General features: G+C 46.0%; 1 protein-coding gene across 11 annotated transcripts in view; it reads right to left on the bottom strand.

Annotated features, from left to right (window-relative positions):
• The window catches only part of TRRAP (transformation/transcription domain associated protein), a 117,214-nt gene that overhangs the window by 10,330 nt on the left and 86,268 nt on the right, over positions 1 to 20,616 (bottom strand). For 5 of the 11 annotated variants that reach the window (XM_070484186.1, XM_070484189.1, XM_070484191.1 and 2 more), the window contains 9 exons: positions 17,436 to 17,627; positions 15,524 to 15,752; positions 14,665 to 14,930; positions 13,986 to 14,086; positions 10,322 to 10,523; positions 8,641 to 8,805; positions 6,496 to 6,586; positions 5,006 to 5,205; positions 3,993 to 4,254 (listed from right to left, as the gene is read on the bottom strand). In XM_070484186.1, coding sequence (XP_070340287.1) covers positions 3,993 to 4,254; positions 5,006 to 5,205; positions 6,496 to 6,586; positions 8,641 to 8,805; positions 10,322 to 10,523; positions 13,986 to 14,086; positions 14,665 to 14,930; positions 15,524 to 15,752; positions 17,436 to 17,627 — 1,708 coding nt within the window. The remainder of the gene's footprint in view (positions 1 to 3,992; positions 4,255 to 5,005; positions 5,206 to 6,495; positions 6,587 to 8,640; positions 8,806 to 10,321; positions 10,524 to 13,985; positions 14,087 to 14,664; positions 14,931 to 15,523; positions 15,753 to 17,435; positions 17,628 to 20,616) is intronic. The other 6 variants (XM_070484190.1, XM_070484192.1, XM_044747309.2 and 3 more) reach the window with 3 other exon arrangements.

The following is a 20,616-nucleotide window of genomic DNA, read 5'->3' as shown; positions in this document are numbered from 1 at the left end:
AGGAGTGACGCCTGATGGCGGCCCCGCCTCGGAGAGCAAGCACCACACCGAGAAACTAAGGCCCGTGCGTCAAAAGCCAACGCAATAATCAACCTGAAGGTAAAGGCGAGAACAAAAATATCCAGGAGAATACTAAACTATAAATCAGCTCATCAGAAGGAACTAAGGCAAGAAATCAAAACGACAAAAACGGAACACATGCAGTTTTTGCTTAAGCAATTAAATACCGATTACTGTAGATCTCAGATTCAAAGGTCAATCAGACTGAAAAGTCCTTCTTTGAAAGAACCTCAGTTCCTGCCCAGATTCACGCCAGTGGTAGAGGGGCTCTCAGCACCCAGCTCGCCCGGGTCTCACGGTCAGGATAAGCCCAATCATTTCTGTCTGAGACACAGACCCCATGGGAGCCACAGGGAGGCACTGTCCTCATGGTGACAAGGACCCATTATCCTGTGGCCAAATGAAATGTTGGCTCCGTGTTGCGGCAGAGGCACCTTCACACACGAGCTGAAGGTCGAGAAGGTGTGAGATCTCTCCTGCACTCTCATTTGCCCGGAGTTAGGTCCTGTGGATGACAAGGCTGCCCTGGAAGGCACAGGGCCCTGTTCAGACTCCTGTCCCCTCATCTCACCGCCTCGCTGGGGCAGAGCCTCCCACAGACTCAGCAAAGACCTGACCCCACCCCAGGCCCCCTTCTCCAGGGCTGCTGCAGGTTAGACCGGAGCTAAATGCAGAAAATGACGGAGGGGTCACCAGCATGAATGTGGAACCAGGAACCGGTGAAGGCTGGTTCACCACCAACACAGGAGCCACCAGAGGGGACGTAGCCGTCCAAGCGCAAACCCATCCTCGCTCTTCCCAGCCATGACCTGGGGCGCTCCCCGTCAGATGCTACTTCACCTGCGCAGGTCAATCACGCATGCTCGCAACACACCAACCAACCCTCCACCGCGTGCATCCCACCAAACGGCCCCTAAACAGAACCGCACCATCTGGGGCTTAACCCAAGAAGTGACCTAGTCCCAACGCCGGAGAAAAACCGGGCTGTCAGACCTACTGAAAGAAGACCTGGTGTACACGAAAGCCTGCAAGCCGTGTTTCACGGGCAGGTGAAAAGAGTTTCAGAGTCATTCCCTGGTTAGGTGCCGACTAGAGCATACCCCCTTGGGAAGCTGACACTCGCTGTGTGGTTTGCACTTCCAAGCCCAGCTGGGGAAGGACAGCCCTGGTGACACTCCAGCTCACTCGCTCCTAGCCCTGTAACTTGAAGCACGTTTTACTTAACCCTCTGAGCCTCCCTTTTTTCAGCCATGAAACAGGAACAGGACTGATGAACAGCACCAATCCGCGAGGATTAACTTCAACAAGGCAGCACGCATGGGGCACTCAGTATAACCTCTGGCTAGTCCGACAGGCCTGAGCATCGTGCCCAAGTATGAACTCAATGTATACGGTTGTGATCAGCTTTGTGAAAGTCAAGTTCCCGTGTTTTTTCAGGGCATTTACTGGTTTCCCTTTAACTTTAGCAGACTTCACATGAGGAGGTGCCTAGAGAGGCCACCAAGCACCGACACAAGAGGAGGTAGAACTCCGCCCACACTCCACAGCAGAGCCGCGACAGAGGCCACCCAGCGGGGACGCAGGCAGCTTCGTACAAGGGACCCTGCCTGCTCAACTCTGGATCAGGAGGGTGCCACCAAGCTCATGCCTGGTCTTTATGTAATGCCCTTTTTTTTTTTTTTGGTCACCTTTTATTTTGAAAGAAATACATTCACTGGTGTGCAAAGAAATGTACAGGGAGGGCCATACACCCCTTCCCAAACTAAGAAACTGGCACTGACTCAGATTTTCCCAGTTACACGTGCACTCTGCAAGCGCCTCTATGCAATGCCACACGGGCAGCACCGCAAAGCCAGCACCACAATCAAGATGCTCTCCTGTCCATCACCACAGATCCACGGGTTACCCCTTAGGGCCCCACCCCCTCCTCCCCTAATGCCTGGCCACCACTAATCCCTTCTCCATCTCTATTATGATGCTATTTCACCAACATTTCATAACTAACAATCACGCAGCACGTGTCCTTTTGAGATTGGCTTTTGCACTCAGCATCATTTCTTGGAGGTTCATCCACATTGCTGTGTGTGGCAATAGTTAGCTCCTTTTATTTATTTCCTGTGGGTATCAAAGTACCACACTCTGTTCATCCATTCTCCTCTGAGAGGCATTTAGGTGGTTTCCACTTTGGGGCTATTACAAATAAAGCGGCTTTATAAACATTCCTGTACTAGTTCCTGCACTGAATAAATCACTCTCTGGGGTCAAGTCAACGTGCTGTTTTGAACTTTCTTTCACCTCCTTACAGGTTTCTCATCAACAGCCAACACACAAAATGTTGCTCAAGCATGAGGTGCAACCCTCCCTGAAATACGGAGACATTTCTCCTGGGCACAGACGACCGGCGGGCTGGAGAGCTCTGGACTCAAGGAGCTGAAACTCGCCACAGTCTGAGCTCACAGCCGTCTTAAGTTTCAGTTTTTGTCAACTTTTTAACATCAAAATCCAGAGGCTCTGTCCCACCTCTAATTCTCTGTTTGATTTCATAAATATCGATCTGGATATTTTAAGATAATGACATACTGAATATTGCTGCCTTTAAGTAAAATACAATGGCTTCCATAAAACTTCCAGACTCCTACTTTTTCAAAGAAGGGTGTCACACCACACATCACGTTAACCTCACATGCAAACAATCTAAGATGATGGAAGCCCTTGTGTAGAAGATACTGAGAGGGCGTGACTTATATTTTATTTCTCAAAGAACGCTTTCCTCAAGGTGCTGGGTCATCAGTGGAAGGTGCTCAAGCTTAATGCTGACTCACACATCCAGAGAGGGAAACCCAGCGCCCAGGGCTGCCTGCAATGACAACGGGGCACACGCTGTATTTCCGGTGGATTTAAGGTGAAGTCATGGTAACTGCAAAGCGTGCTTTGCAATTAGCAGGATAGATGTTTTCTTTTACATTATTTCAATCTACTCTACATATGCACATTTTCAACTGTGTTCTCTGAGATATGAATTGTTAAAAGATACTTTAAATATATAAAATGTGAATAGTTTATTCTATGGTTTAACATATCAGTGAAGAAAATGTTTTAAAGACAGTTACAAAAGCAGTAATTAAGTTGAAATATTTCTTTTAGCTTTGGGACATTTTACCAGACAAATCTTGTTTTCACCTGATAATCACTCCTGTGCTGACACTCACGACATAAAAGCCTGTAAAAGGTACTCAGGCTGAAGTCTGGGACCTGGTGCTCCTGGCGCAGAGCCCACCCCAGGCTCCTCTGCCAGATGAACAGGGATGCACGCAGATGTGGGAACGAATGCTCCAAGCCCCAGGGGACACGGCTGTGACTGTGTGTGCACTGGGGGACTAGGGTCCTATGTGACAGATGAAGACAGGCTAAGGGAGACTGGACCGCTACCTCAGATCACCGAGCGAGTGGTGGAGCCAGACCCACGCTCCTGTGGTCTAGGGAAACGTGTGAACCAGAGCCAGGGATGCGTGAGGAAACAGTCTCCCCACCATGCAGCCTCCAGAATCCACCGCGAGTTTGAACTTTGTCACCCTGAGCCCTGCACGAGCCCCACTGCCTCACCTCACACTGTTGGGCTTTCCTATGAAAAGCCAGTGGAAGGAGGATGGGACAGCAAGAGCGGGTTCATTCTAAAACCATCCTGTTTCTAACCCTGGCCTGACACAGAGCCAGCGCTCTGACCCTTCACTCCAGAGCAGGACGTGCAGCCCCAGGCTGGTGAGCATCACAGTTTCCTTGTGATCTGGCTCGGCGTTTTAAACACAGTACAACCAGCTCACCCAGGACAGTGCTAATGAAACGAACGAACACGATTAACTTAGAGGTTAAAGACAGAGGAGAAGCAGTGGCTGGAACCTTCCCTCGCGCAGGAGGAGCAGAGCCAGACTCACCGGTCGTGAACTGGCCCTTCAGCTTCTGGAAGACGGGGTCCTGGGCGGTGGCCTGCGCCCGCCGGGCGAGAGACTCGGAGGCTGCGCTGGAGAACATGGTCGAGACGTTGGACACGTTCTCCAGGCCCACCCCGAACGTGCTCACCAATTTCTTGACGAAATTGAGCGTGTGGGGGGTAATCTTGGCATCAGACACGGCTCCGCTTTTCTCAAATGCAACAGAGTAACATTTCGCCAGGCCCTGCTGCAGCTGCCTTAGAACCTGGCGGAAACGAGACCACAGATAACTCACAAAACGGAGTTCGATTCAAGCAATTGACCCACCAAAACCACATGTCCAGCACGTCCCCACCACCACCAGGGCTATTTCTGTGGCCGCCTGGCAAACAGTGGGTGTAAAATCAGCGTGTGCAGAATAGATGGAATCCCTGTGCGCTCCACACCATGAGCTGCATTTGTAACAATGAGGACTAAGTGTCCTGAACATTTGAAAAACCACAAAAACTGCTTTTTTGGTCACGTACATACCCTTCTGTTGATTACCCACGGAAACCCTTATTCTCAGCTTTGGTGTTACTGCTGCACGTCTGTGTGCACACACAAAACACACAGTAGTTGTAACGAGGGGCTCAGGGCAGTAAAGGCCAGCTACTCATCATCAGCTTGCGCAAACGCCAAGGCAGGGCCTGGCTGCTGAAAAGATCGCTGGAGAACTAGCTCCCTGGAGCCACCTACACGCCACTCCTGCTCACACCCACCACCAATGCCTCGTCACCTGGGGTAGTGAGGTGATCGAGCAAAGCAAGCATGTGAAGGCCGGAAATGGCATTCTCAATTTCATCTTTTTCATGTGAAGTACTCTGCCGCAAATATTTAAGGCAGCACTAATGTGCAGACACTGACTATTTGCCCACTCCATCATTCAACAACAAACATATAAAGTGACCAGAGCGCTAATCTAAAGCTAACAGCCATGGAAGCATACAGTACATTTCTGAGATCATATCAAATACCTCTTCATGCCAGTTCTCTCTGAACCAGACCATCTGATCGACGATGCCTTCCAGGGAAGACAGGAGGGTTGGGTGGAGTTCTCGCTGCATGTGCATGATTCGGCTGCAACGCCACATTGGGGCTGTGGCTCTTATGGGCCCTGGATCTGATGCAGAATGGGACTGGTTACCCACTGAACTTGGCTGCTGCTGTCCAGAATCTGAGAGCAACACACACAACGCCAATGTCAGCGCAAAACTGACCGATGCGAGAGCTCGGTGCTCTAGAGGACCCACAGGCCAAAGGAACGCTGGTTCCTGCCGTGTGTTAACACACTGCGAGAAGGTGTGGGAGATGCCCTGGTCCTAAGGAGAGGTGCACGGAGAGGCCCGGAGAGCGCGCCTGTCTACACCCTGGCTTCAAATGGTTTGGTAAAATGCAACAAGCACACGTGTGGCGAGAGAAAGCCAACACGGCGCATGCCAACTGTGACCTGGGTCACAGTACTCGCCCTTCTTAACTTCATTCTAGGTCGGAACATTGTTAAAATGTTTGGAAAAAATATTTCACAACACATTCCCTGCATTGTGTGCTTGCTCAGAAAATGTAAAAGCAGACGATGAGCAAGCCTACACTTTTTCATCTAGGAAAGCCAAACCATGTGTGTAAGATGATATTTAAAAAAATACAGTTTCTTGCTGTATGAAAAATAGGCTGTGAGCCCCTCATGCCCATTTTCCTAGCTTCAGCTCACTTAGAATAAAAAATCAGTTTTCAAATGACCAAACACAAATCTACCCGGGTAGACCCAGGAGGTCAGAGCCGAAATGTGCTGTGCAACCTCCTGACCCGCCCGGCTCAGCAGCGGGTGATGCCAACACGGTCCAGTGGACGAAGACACCTGCTTACAAAGACTCCGGTCTCGCAGCATGAACGTGTGGGTATTAAAACCATTGTGAGGCAAACGGTGCTTTAACTGTTCATAAAGTGCCATGCTTACTGGGTATCTGAAACCATTAAATAAGTTATTTCTTTACATACTAGGACTATTCAATACAGATTAAAAATCTTGCATTTTGAGTACGTTTTTACATCTGATAAGACTGACGTCTACGCTGATTCCTCTGATAGCTGAAGACATCCCTTATAACCTAAATCACACGCACATAGTAACTGTCATCTATACTGCTTACCAGGATGCATTTATAACTAATCAGGCAAGTTAAACTTTACAGTTATCTAAAGCTGAAACTTTCACCTTTTTTCTACTTATGGATCAAATCACTCAGGTACATGAACACCCTATTATGTCATGGCAGAGGAAAACCGTGGACCTGACTCAGAGATCAGGCTTTGCCTTTCAGCCCAGTGTCCTCTCGCTGGGTAAAGACAAGACCAGCCCACAGGCTGGCAGTGAGCCGTGGGGCAGGCGTGTGTCCCCAGCAGTCGGGACACGGAACGCCCCACAGAGCGCCCCTCCACGCCTGGCCACGGGCCCCCCGAGACGTACCGCTCTTGTAGCGCTCCCGCTGCTCTATTTTCAGGGTCAGGTACAGGGTCCGGATGGGAAAGTAGACTGCTTGGGGATACACTCGTCCGACCTGCTCAGAGAGACGGGGTAATGAAGAGCACTGCTCGCCAGTGCGCTCTCGATGAGGCCACGTGTCTTGAAAATAGTCAACGTCAATCATTAACGGGTGGCTGGCCTGCAGTTGAACCAAGGAAGTAAATACCGCACCACTGATCTAATTCATGGGGTCGGATTAAACCACAGGTAAAACACCTAGTTTAGCTTTAAAATATACAAGAAGGATCAATATGGTGCATTTCCTCGGTTCTGCCCAGGGACTGCTGATGACAGACAAACGACTTTCATTTGATGCAGTAAATCTGAGGAAGACAAAATGCATCCGCCCCTGGGTCTCACTCAGGCCAACGACAGGAAAACACACAGTGACACCCGTCAGTCTTTCCAGGAGGCACAATTCACCGGGAATCGTGAAGTGAGTCTCTAATCAACTGACAGTTTAGCTCAATAGTGAGTAACGGTACTTTGCCTGACCACGGGTAGGAGGAGACTGAAGGTTTCCTGTTTAAGGCAAGATTTCTAATTAAGGTAAGTTTGGTAAAACCGGGGTTACATGGCTCCTTCAAAAGGGCTGGGTAGAGCTATCCACCAGAAATATCTAGCTCGGCCACAGGGTGGCTGGCTATGTACATTAAGAAATAGTGAGTGAATGACAATACCCAACAAACCAAATCTACATCCCCAAAGATAAACTCTAAGCAAAATGCCGAACCAGGAACATAGCTACAGACTCTCAAGGGAAAAATAAAACCAGTTCTGGGTATAACGCGGATGACCCATCCCACGCGAAAAGCAAAGTGCACCAGAGGGACGGAAGGATGAGCGTGTGTTCCTAAGCACTTGGTTACGATGCTGCTGGTTCAGGAAAAGTTCTCTGACACTGTCATTTTATAAAAAGCAGCACAAAGATAGCGTGTCCCAGACTGAACTGTATCCAAGTTTCTGCTGTCTGGGTCCTTCTTCCACCCCTCAGTCTGCTCAGAGGAGAGGGACAATCTGGAACCATTCTCAAATAATGGTCACGAGAGCCTTTTCACAGGACCCTGGTCAGTCGGATTCCCACCCCTACCCCCGCCCCGCACGACTTTCAGCCTCTAACAGCTGCAGCCGAGCAAGCGTACGAGGGGCAAGGACCACCACAACGATGGGAAACGTCAGTCTTAAGGGAAGCTCCGAAGAGCTGCTGGCATACGACAGGAAATCAGCTAAAGAGTGTAATCAGACATGCATCTCACCATCAGGAACTCTCAGAGTTCTCACTAGTGATCTCACATCTTAAGAGAATGTTTATTTTATTTTATTTTTTTAAAGATTTTATTTTTTTCCTTTTTCTCCCCAAAGCACCCCCAGTACATAGCTGTATATTCTTGGTTGCGGGTCCTTCTAGTTGTGGCACGTGGGACGCCACCCCAGCGTGGCTTGATGAGCAGTGCCATGTCCGCACCCAGGATTCGAACCAATGAAACAATGGGCCGCCTGCAGCGGAGCGCGCGAACTTAACCACTCGGCCACGGGGCCAGCTCCAAGAGAAGGTTTATTTTACTTGAATTGTATGTGGCAACATGCTCAAGCAAAGAAATTACCATTTTAATACTGTAATGCTGTATCAGATTATTTCATTTCAACCTCAATATATTCTTCAATCACTTTTTTCTTTTTTGAGGAAGATTAGCCCTGAGCTAACATGTGCTGCCAATCCTCCTCTTTTTTCTGAGGGAGACTGGCCCTGAGCTAACATCCGTGCCCATCTTCCTCTACTTTATACGTGGGACGCCTACCACAGCATGCCTTACCAAGAGGTGCCATGTCTGCACCTGGGATCTGAACTGGTGAACCCCGGGCCACTGAAGTGGAACATGCGAGCTTAACCACTGCGCCACCAGGCCAGCCCCTAGTCAATCCCTTTTAATTGTGCTTTATATCCAGTGATATGTAAATGTGTACACATCCGCATCTCTTTGACTTATTTGCAATACTTTGAGTATGCGCATTTTCTTTCTGAAAAAAAAAAAGGATGTGAAACGAAGACAATATTTTTTGTGAACAAAGACATCTTGTTATCCCCACCTGGCTAATGAGGTTCAAAAGCAGCTTTCCCTCGGAGCCGACCAAGCAGGTGAGCAGCTGCGGGATCCAGGCCAGCCACTGGATGGGTGGCACGCCGATGCAGTACTTGTCAACAGCGTCTGCCAAAGTATTTTTGTCATCATCAAAACTCAAAAGCCACAGCACCTAAGACAGAAGGAAAAATTCTTGAGTTGAATGAAACGTCTGAGGCCCTTAAGCAAGTGACTTTTCCCCAACATTAAAATACCACATAGAGTAGCTTTACTGGAAATGCAGGAACATATCTACAAAAGGGGACCAGCAATATTGCTAAACTTAAAATAGAAATGTTACAGGTAAGTAAAACCTAAAATTTGACTATAGTTTTTTATCTAGATTTAGCTTTAATGCCAATTACTAACTGATCCCACCTGTTGGCCAGCACGGGCACGGGGCATGACCCCAAGGAGCCAACAGGGGGATGGGAAGGGCTGGCCAACCTGCTCATTACACGTGTGATCTCACAGAAACAAAGGGGACTTTTGCTCCCAGTCTCAGATGACCACCCCCTAGGATCAGGGAGGCCATATGCTGGCAGCCTGGTGTCCACGGACGTCTGGAACAACTACACTTAGAAGCAAGCACATTCCGAGTCAGGCACTCAGGGAGCTCTGCTACTGTAACCGGTTTGTGTTGCTCTAGCAGGCTTTAACTACTAGGAGCTGATGTTCATCCCAAATTCTGACATTAAATCAAGAAATTCTAAAAAATCCAAACCTTTAACGCACAAAACAGAAAAGCAGAACCACCATCTTAAATTTTCTGCAAGAAATCGTTCTGGGTCCTATGTATGTGTTTTATGGGAGGGACGAGAGGGAGCGATACTGAGGAAGGAATCTCCATCACGAGCGCTCACCCGTGGGGCACATGTCAACTGCTGACCCTGTCCCTGGTGTTAGACCCAGGCAATGTGGGACGAGACCTCCAGGACTGAGACTTCACTCTGAAGGGTCTGCAGAAACCATGTGAGTCAATGTCACCGGGGACTAGAGGTGAGCGGCTCTGTGGCTGTGTGTGCCGTCCCTGCAGGTGAAGATGCGACTCCACTGGGTGTCTGGCAGGTCAGTCGTCCTTGCAGACCCCTCATCTGGCTGCAGGCATCTCTGTGCAGTGTGAGATCCCACGGAGAACACTGGACTGGAGTCCTAAGACCCAGACTCCAGGCTCAGTTTTGCCTGGGCCTCCAAACATGTCCAGGAGTCAGTGTTCTCAGCTTTAAGGATTGGCACCTGAGCTAACAACTGTTGCCAATCTTCCATTTTTTTTTTTTCTTCTCCTCCCCAAAGCCCCTCAGTACATAGTTGTATATTCTAGTTGTGAGTGCCTCTGGTTGTGCGCTATGTGGGACGCCACTTCAGCATGGCCTGATGAGCAGCGCCACGTCCGTGCCCATGATCTGAACCAGTGAAAGCCCAGGCCGCCAAAGGAGGGTGTGCCAACTTAACCACTGGCCACAGGGCCACTCCCCTGTTCTCAGCTTTAAAATGGAACAATGCAAGAGACTTTGAAGAGTGATGGGAATTTGCGAGTTAAGGCATGAAACAGCGCCTCACACCAGCACAGACTAGTAAACAGCTGAATATTCACCCAGACTTGAAGGCTGCCAGGTGGTCTTTGGTCAAAGCTAATTCTCTGGTCTCACCTTGGCTAAGTACTTCCTGGATTTGCTCTCGTTCTGGTGCCGGCACGCGTGCAGGTAACAGGTGATGGCAGACACTCCGAGGTGCAGCTGCCGCTCCTTCACGAAGATGTTCTCCAGGTAGTCGCCCCACATGGCCCACGCCTTCACCAGCACGTCGTGCATCTGCACAGCTGCAGAAAAGGCTTTGTTTGCTTCCTCAGACCTAAGAGGGCACAAATCAAAACATACCTTTTTTTAAGGCAAACTTCACATAACATAATATCAGTCATTTTAAAGTGAGTAATTCACAGGCATTTGGGACATTCAAAATGCTGTGCAACCACCACCTCTATCTAGTTCCAAAACATCTTCATCACCCTGAAAGAAAACCCCAACCACGAAGTTGTTCTGACGTTTGGCTATTGTGAACAGTGCTGCTATGAACATTTGTGACCAAGTACCTGCTTGAGCATCCATTTTTCATTCTTTTGGGTGTATACCTAGGAGTGGAATTGCTGAGTCATATAATCCTATGTTTAATCTTTTGAGGAAGTGCCAAACTATTTTCCAGAGTGGCTGCCCAATGTTACTATCATACCAACAATGTATTAGACTCATATGCCTTATGAACACAGGCGCAAACACCCTCAAAAAAAATGCCAGCAAACCAATCCAGCGGCAGTATTTAAGGACTGTTCACCGTGACCAAGTGGGATTTATCCAGCAACGCAAGGTGGTGGTTCAACACACAAAAATCAATCAATACAACACACCACATTAACAGAATGAAGGAGAAAAATACGATCAGTTGAGTTGATGTAGAAAAAGCATTTGACGAAACCCAACACCGTGTCATGATAAAAACACCCAACAAACTAGGAACAGAAGAAACTACCTCAACATAACAAAGGTCACATATGAAAAGCCCACAGCTAACATGATACTGTGAAAGACGGAAAAACAGTTTTCTGAAGATGCCCACTTCTAGCACTTGTTTAACTCAGTACTGGGTGTTCTAGCCAGACCAACTAGGGAAGAAAAAAAAAAACACCAGAATGAAAAGGAAGATGAAAGACTACCTCTGTGTGCAGATGGCACGATCTTATGTACAGAAAACCCTAAAGAATTCGCAATAAAACTATCACAGCAAATAAATTCAGCAAAGTTGAAAAACACAAGATCAGTATACAAATCAGTTGTATTTCTATACCTTGGAATGGACAATCTGAAAATAAGAAAACATTTTATAATAACATCAAAAAGAATAAAATACTCAGGAATAAATTTAACATAAGAAATGCAAGATTTGTACAATGAAAACTATAAGACATTGTTAAATAAAATTAAAGATGACCTGAATAAACCTATCCTGTGTTCACGGATTGGGAGACTCAATATTGTTATGATGGAAATACTCCCCAAATTAACCTACAGATTCAGTGCAATCCCTATCATAATTCCAGCTGCCTTCGTTGCCAAAGTGGATAACCTAAAATTCATGTGGAAATAAGGTAAGGGGTTAAGGGACCCCATATACCCAAACAATCTTGAAAAAGAACAAAGTTGAAGAACACTTCACAATTTCAAAACTTACTACAAAGCAACAGTAACCAACACAGTGTGGTACCGGCGTAAAGAATGGACATACACATCAATGGAACAGAACTGTGTCCAGAAAAAAACCTATACATTTCCAGTCAATGAATTGTCAGCAAGGATGCCAAAGCCATTCCACAGGCAACAAACGGTGCTGGGACAAGAGGATATACACATGCATAAAAATTAATATGGACCACTACCCTCACGTCATATATAAAAATTAACTCAAAATGGATTAAAGACCTAAATGGAAGAGCTAAACCTATAAACTCTTACCAGAAATCACAGGAGTAAATGTTCATGACCTTGGCTTAGGCAGTGGTGTCTTAGACATGACACCAAAAGCACAAGCAACAAAAGAAAAAACGGACTAATTGAACTTCATCAAAATGACCAACTTTGTGCATTAAGGACACTGGCAAGAAAGTGAAAAGACAGCCTATAGAATGTGAGAAAATATCTGCAAATCATGTACCTGAAAGAGACTTATATCCAGACATAAGAATTACAACTCAACAATAAAAAGTCAAATAACTCAATTAAAAAACGCACAAAAGGAACCAAACAGACATTTCTATAAAGAAGATATACAAATGGCCAATAAGCACATAAAAGATGCTAAACATGATCAGTCACCAAGAAAATGCAAATGAAAATCACAGTGAGATACTACTTCATACTCACTAGCATGGCAATAATCAGAAAAATGGACAACAACAAGTGGTGGCTAGGATATGGAGAAATTAGAAACCACAAACACTGCTGGTGGGAATGTAAAATGGTACAGCCGTTGTGGAAAACTGTTTGGCAGTTTCTCAAAAAGATAAACGAAGCACCACATGACCCAGCAATTCCATTCCTACATACATATCCAAGAAAACTGAAAACATGCCCACACAACACCTTGTACATCGATGTTCATGGAAGCGTTGCTCACGGTAGCCAAAAAGTGGAAACAACCCGAATGTATGGATATACAATGGAATATTATTCAGCCATGAAAAGGAATAAAGTACTGATAGATGCTACAACGTGGGGGAACCTTGAAAACATGATGCTAAGGAAAAGAAGCAAGCCACAAAAGGCCACACTGTGTACGATTCTAATTATGTGAAATGTTCAGAATAGGCAAATGATAGAGACAGGAAGTAGATTAGTGGTTGTCAGGGGACAAAGGAAAGGGAGAATAAGGAGTGACTGCTAACAGGAACGTGGTTTCTTTGGAAAAGACGGAAATGTTTGAGAATTAGCAAGTGGCGATGGTGGTACAACACTGTGAATATACTAAAATCCACTGAAATTGTACACTTCCAAACGGTGTGTTTATGGCAGATGAATTTAAAACATTAAGAAAAAAAGGATAAAACCCTTTCATCTTGACAAAATCACTCCCTCATTTAAAAATCAGCTAAAAATGCAACTCCTATACACCGAAAATGTGGAAAGCGGGCTTTAAAGCTCTATATAGGGCAGCAGGCAGTATCCTGTGAGTATATCTCATTTGTATACTTTTTACAAAATTTACCTGACTTTCATTTCTCTAAAACAGGATTCAGCAACCTTTTTCTGTAATGGGCCAGACAGTGAATGGTTTAGGCTTTGCAGGCCACACAATTTCTGTCACATGTCCTCCACTCTGTGGCGTAGTGTGAGAGCAGCCACAGACAACGCCAGTGGGTGTGGGTGTGTTCCGATATCACTTAGAAAAACCGGACGCTGGTCAGACTTGGCCTGCAGGCCACGGTTGACTGACCCCCTGGCTCTAAAACAAAATCATCTCCATAAAAGGAATCAACTCTGTTCCCAAAGGTCGTGGTGAGAAAACGGGGAAAGGAATCCAGTTCTGTGCTCCAGCAACTCGTTTTTAAGAAGCTTTAAGTGATACATATCAAACTGCCTTATCAATCTACTGCAAGTGACTATCTCCACAGACGTGTAATACCTGAAATATCGCACCTGACAACCATCACTAAATCACACCGATTTCTAGCTTGAGCTTCACACCGGCTTCATGTTCTCACTAACTAAACAAGTGGCAAACAAGTGGCTGAGGGTCCCGTAACCTCCTCTTATATAACATACATACTTGTTGATCTGGGCCAGGAACATTCCTTTCAGTGCATAAAATTCAGCTGTCATCTCTTTAGTGAAGTATTTTAAATTGGTAGATTCAATAACTTCAAGGCCCTATTAAAAAAAAAAAAAGAGTAGGAAAAAAGTTCTTGAAATTTCTCAACAATAATACAAACAGTTCATTAAAATATTTATCTAGGCAATAAGTCCTAAAGGTCTCTGACAAGTGTACTTTAAATTGACAAGACTTGCCTGCCACGAATATCTGCTGACAAGCAGTACCGAAACTGAATCGCTAAATGCCACATTCAGTTCTAGGCACCTTAAGGGTATTATTTTCTCCAAAGCTTTATATATCTAGTCAGTTTCATTGTCTTTATGAATATTCCTCTGACCATAACCAAAATCTACCTTATACCCACATACATAATCTTGTAGTTTTTAATTTTCTTTCCTTGAATACATTAACCCAATACACGGCAGAACAGAGACCATCAAATGTAATTCAAATACTCAGGTGGTTTCCTTTCCCTTTCTTGTTTTGGAAGGACTGCTTTCCATTACTAAGGCTGTGTTTACAGAAAGTTCTACCCCTCCTTCTCTCTGATCTGAACCAGTCTCCAGGTGGACACTCTCAGTCTTTACTGGACCCCCCAGCCGGGGGGTAGGCACGGGGCCCGCTGGCACTCTACCTGCATACACTCGTTTTTCCCCATGACTCCTGCCAGTTGGAGGTAGCATTTGACTTGTTGTCGAATCTTCTGGAAGCAATCCACAATAGGAACGGTTGGAATAGTATGAATACGACTTAATATATCCAGAGCTACATTGACCAGTCCTTGTTTTCGGGCAATTTTCCCATATTGGATGATTGCTGAGGCTGATGCGTGAACCCCAAGCATAGCGTTATTTGAACTTGGATCATGCTGAGAACTATTCTCATAGGCAGTTACAATAGCTAGAGAGCAAAGAAATGAGTTATCAGTCCACGTCAAACATCTCAAAATGTTCCACAATAAGGCTTAAATAAAAAATGAAAAACACACACACATGGCTTATGGAAATGGGAAGCTCTGTGATAAACCCTCATCGCTTTTCCTCGTATTTTGTACCAAGTCAGATGTAAACAGCACTAACTACTGAGATAAGCATTACCATCTTGGCTAACTAAATCATGAAGGCTGCTGGAAACAAAGATGCCTGGCAGGGTTAGGGGCTGAGCAGAGGGGACCAGGAACACTGGAGAAGGCTACACACAGACACCTGAGAGCAGCTCTTCCTCGGGGGGACTTCCAAACCAAGAGGGCCACAACCGACAGCTCCTATCCCACTGGTCTGCGCCCGATGCAACGGGCAGTGTCTAGCAGCACTTCTGTTCTAGCTAGAAAAATCTAACAGGTACGGGGAAAAATCTTCCCATCTTTCACCACCTGCATCTTTACCCTCGCCATACCAACCACTGACCATACCCACCAAAAAATAGAAAATCTGGTAAAAGAAAAAACAAAACCAAGACATGAAACCAGAACAGCAGGGTGTCTGGAAAATTACATGATGAATGCATGCCGGACCAGGTAGGTTTACCCTGGTAATGATGCTGCCTCCACATGAAGACGCTGCTCCAGTGGGACAAGTCGTCAGACACGATGGGCAGCCTGTTCCTCCAGGTCTTCACCACCGTCTTCATGTCGTGCAGGCTGTTGTTCCTCCCCAGGTTGGTCGGCTGTAAGCCTGCGTTTATTTGCGCAGCTTCCTGAAGTTCGATGATTTGCTGGGCTGCCTAAACGGGACCAGCGTAAGAGAGTCCACTGTCAACATTTTATTACAGATCAAATGAGGAAAATAAGCCACAGGTCAAGCAGGAGCCTGGCCTTTATAAAGACCTCCCAGTTCAATCACCAAAGGAAGCACTCAAAGAGCCTCTAGATTCCAGGTTCAATTTCTTCCTCACCTCAAACGCTACTCTCAAGCTTAAAACCTCAGCTCTAGGGCTACTGTGAGACAGGAGCTGGGAGAACAAGCTTGCTGAAGGGCAGTCTCCAAACTCTCTCTCTTGTCCACTCCCTTTGCCACCAACCAAGTGTGGCTCTTCGTGTACAACGTCTAGGACAGGACAGCCTCGCACCCTTCCCTCAGGCTTTCCTGCCATCAACATTTAAAGCCCCAGCCATAGTAATGTCTTAAAACACGGTTCTGGTGATCTCCTTGGGCTGATACTGCTTCGTCCACATCCCTTAGGAGTCTGTCTAGCCCACTACACTTTCAATCCCGGCTGTGCTGCTGGCCCCAAGCTCGCAGTGCCATCTGTCTCCTGGGCGGGGGCCCTGGCCACAATTCTGAGCCTGAGCCAACTTTCCCCACCGAGCCCCACCTCCCCTCCCACAGGGATCCCCCTCCTCTGAATGCTCGCGTTTATTTCCTTTCCTACTAGTACGGCACTGAGTGACACTCTCCCTCTTATTTTCAACTTTGCTTCTTATATGCTTTCTCCCTCCAGTTAGATGCTCCTTTGAGTCAGAGTTCACATTTTAAAACTGTGTGAATCTCCTCAACGAGGCGCCTTGTTCAGTCCTCAGTATCCTGGTGTTTGGTCTTAATTTTAAAAATTGCCTAGGAGAATTTATGCTTTCCACCTATATTTCAAATTTAGCTCATTATATTCAGATTTTTGAAAACTTTATCTAATCCCCTCCACAACCAAAGGCTTACTGAAAACAGAACGACGGGATGTTTGTTTGGAGATGTTAGTGTGTTCCCAGAGTTGTACGACCTTCACCACTGTCTAACTACAGATGCTTTCCGTCCTTCCCAAAGGAAGCCCTGGGCCACCGGCAGCCACTCTCCATTCTCCCTCCTCCAGATACTGGTCACCGCTCCCCTGCTGACACAGTCCCCAGGGGTATGTGTGCACGTGTGTGTACGCGTGTGCAAATGCACGGGGCTAGAAGAAATGTATCCTGTGAGAGGAGCAGCAGGCCAAGGGGCTGTGGGGAGAGACTGCTTTAGAGACGAGCGATGGAATGGCAGCTTGCGGGGCTGGAACATATTGTCAGAAACAGCGAAGACAACACACAGAGCAGGAAGCCAAGGCACAGGCCACTTAACCCGCAGTCTTAAGGGCCGCAGAGGATGCAAGACCTCGTCAGACTGAACAGTGAACACCACACTGACAGTGGTACAGTGGGCATTAAGGAAAATTCCTGAAGCAAAAATGAAAATCATCAAAATCACTCCTGAGGATGGCTTCTGTCACTTAAACCCCTTGGAAGCTCCAAAAATGGGGAGCAACACTTGATTCCTCTACATTTTGACTCTGGCCTTCCTTTCACTGAGGAAGAGTTTACGCAGCAAAGGACAAGACAAGTGGAAGGAGTGTCCTCTCTGCCGTCCAGCTCAGTTTACGAACCCAAGCCTGGACGGGACGTGCTCTGCTGTGAAGGACCCGAGACAGCACTGTACCCACCTGGAGAAGAGGTGTGTGCACGTGGGACACGACGTGGGGCAAACGCCGCCACTCGCGGATGGCCAAGCTGCTGGCCATCTCCACCAGGCGCTCGATGAAGCTCAGCTGCTGCTCCTCGGGGTGGCAGATGGCCAGGTAGCCGCGGTACATGTTGACTTTCCAGGCCATCTCCTTGGGACAGCTCACTTCCACCTGGGGGTGAGAGAGCATTACATAGGAAGCGATGGGCATTCTTCCTCTCAGTATAAAGGGTGAAAAAGGAAAGCCAACTTTTTTGCAGCCACTTATGAAAAGCAATAAACAGAACTTAAGCCATAAATAGATGTTGATTTTCTTTAGAGAAGTCCCACATTTAGACCGCTTTTTCTGGATACTCTCCTTTCCCGAATACCAGTGAGAGGCCCATCTCTCTAGCTACGAAGGCATGCCACAGGCTCCTCGCTTTAAGGGCATCAGTAGTTCCAGAAAAAGAGGACACTGATCAACACCATTAGGACAACCAGATTAACAGTCACTACTGGGCCACAATGTCGCCAGCCTATTTTCCACGTCTTAAATACACGTTCACCTCCCCTCTGATAAATGCTGGTGTAATTTTGAATTGTTTCCAATTCACACCATTATCCTGGGAAATTAATCTAACTTGGCACACATTATACAAGAAAGCAGAAGACAGAGACTCAGGGTGATATCAGGAGCGAACAGTCATAAATTTCACTGTTCTTTAAAAGCCGCACTTTTTCATCTACCTTAAAATTTCCCCCAGATTTCTTATTTCTCGAACATCAGTTCTACTATGAAGTAGGCTGAGGCTGGAGCCGTCGCATTTCCTGTGCCTGGCCTCTGACCCCTGCTCCCGCACACGCGGCTGAGCACCAGGCGCAGGCTCCATGTCTGCCCCTGAAAGCACCTGCGTTTGCCCATCACCTTCCAAAGAAAGCACCAGAACTCACTACATTTTACCAATCTCTTACACAGCATTTAAAAAAGTAAATGATAAAAAAATTAAAGTCTTTTAAAAAATAAGCTCTTTGTGTATAAGATGGGAGAGGATATCTTTGTTGATATCCTTTTGATAGAACTTGATAGAACCTGCCGTAACAAGATCAATAAAACACTCATTCTGAAGCACGTCTGGGAAGCTAATAAAAATTGTACAAATTTTCATGCTGTAACACTATCTGTCCAAATGACGTAAGAATAGTAACGGTAATAATAACGTCATCTTGCATTTATATAACCTTTCAGCTTGTTCTTTTACGTCCTACTTTTTCCAAGCACATTCACATTCACGGCCCCTCTTAGATCTCAATAACCAGTGATAAAGAAAATTCAGGAAGAATAGGCACATGAAAAGATGCTCATCATCGCTGATCATCAGGGAAATGCAAATCAAAACTACATTAAGATATCACCTTACACCCATTAGAATGACACAAATATCTAAAACTAATAGTAACAAATGTTGGAGAGGTTGTGGAGAAAAAGGAACCCTCATACACTGCTGGTGGGAATGCAAACTGGTACAGCCACTATGGAAAACAGTATGGAGATTCCTCAAAAAATTAAAAATAGAACTACCATACGATCCAGCCATCCCACTACTGGGTATTTATCCAAAGAGCTTGAAGTCAGCAATCCCAAAAGTCCTGTGCACCCCAATGTTTATTGCAGCACTGTTTACAATAGCCAAGACGTGGAAGCAACCTAAGTGCCCATCAACAGACGAATGGATAAAGAAGATGTGGTACATATATACAATGGAATACTACTCGGCTGCAAAACAGAACAAAATCATTCCATTTGCAGTAACATGGATGGACCTTGAGGAATTATGTTAAGTGAAATAAGCCAGCAAGAGAAGGATAATCTGTGTATGACTCCACTCATATGAGGAATTTAAAAATGTGGACTAAGAACAGTTTAGTGGATACCAGGGGAAAGGTGGGGTGGGGGTGGGCACAAAGGGTGAAGTGGTGCACCTACAACATGAATGACAAACATTAATGTACAACTGAAATTTCACAAGATTGTAACCTATCATTAACTCAATTAAAAAAAATTCTGAACTCAAAAAAAAAGAAACTTCAAGAAGGCAAACTTGTGAGCACATCTGCTTCCAACACCGTCCTCTACAGTTACACCAATCTCACATTTTCTGGACTTAAATGCTGTTCAAGATTGGCTTCTGTCCATCGCAACACCCATCCTCCGTAACACGAAGAACAAAGGCCTCTCTTCTACTTTTTTCCTCTACTGAAAAAAAGTTACCCCATGTATTAAACCAAAGCAAGAAAGGTACTCCTGCAGCAGCCCTACAGTCACAACACACAGGAACAAAAACCAAAGTAACTTGTTGAGTTTCTTCCCTTTAAATACTAGCCAATGAGTAAATAATTTAGTACTATCAAGACCATTTGAAATTAATTTACTGCATTGCTCAGAATGTTTATACATATACTTAGAGCTTTTTCCTAACCAGTAAGTACCTTACGATTTTTAGAAAATAATCAAGAGTTTATGAAAGAGCAGATTCATTTGTCAGACCTATGGACAGCATGATTAAAGAAAGAAGAATCAACCGTAAATGCGTTCTATCAGCTATATATATACATATATATATTTACCGACATAAGTGATTAGTGATTTCTTGGAGTGACAGGAACTCCTGCATCAGATGCGGAATTTCCCAAATCCCAACCAGAAAGTCAAGCCTGGGCTCCATCTCCACCCTCTGTGGTTAACAGCTTGTGACTATTTCAGGCTTTCAAGCTTCCGAATTTTGTTAAAAATCGACATTAGTAATGAAATAAACACTGCAGCCACAATGCAGGTTAAAATTTTAGGTTCACCATTTCAAAGAAAGTGGCCCCACAATCCCCATGTGCTTTTGCAGACTCCACACTGAGAAGAGAGGCAATCATTGGTGTGAATGTAAATAAACCCTTACGAGTGCGACCAAGATAACGGCCTTCTTCCCTCTAAACCCCATAAAGTGAACATCACACGGAAATGTCAAAACTGAGGAGCAGCAGCAAGGAAGGGGCCGGGGTGGGGATATGATGGCAGGGCACTGACGCAGGAAAAATCCAGAGCAACACGAACAGCCACATGCGAAGGCCGTCTAGGGCAGTCAGAACAATGTGTCACGGGGTTCAGATGACACAGAGCTGCCCCGTCC

Source organism: Equus asinus, chromosome 14, assembly GCF_041296235.1.
Source record: "Equus asinus isolate D_3611 breed Donkey chromosome 14, EquAss-T2T_v2, whole genome shotgun sequence".
In the NCBI taxonomy this organism is placed as follows: Eukaryota; Metazoa; Chordata; class Mammalia; order Perissodactyla; family Equidae; genus Equus; species Equus asinus.
The sequence above is the reverse complement of the archived record's forward strand: the minus strand, read 5'-3'. Positions and strand labels throughout refer to the sequence as shown.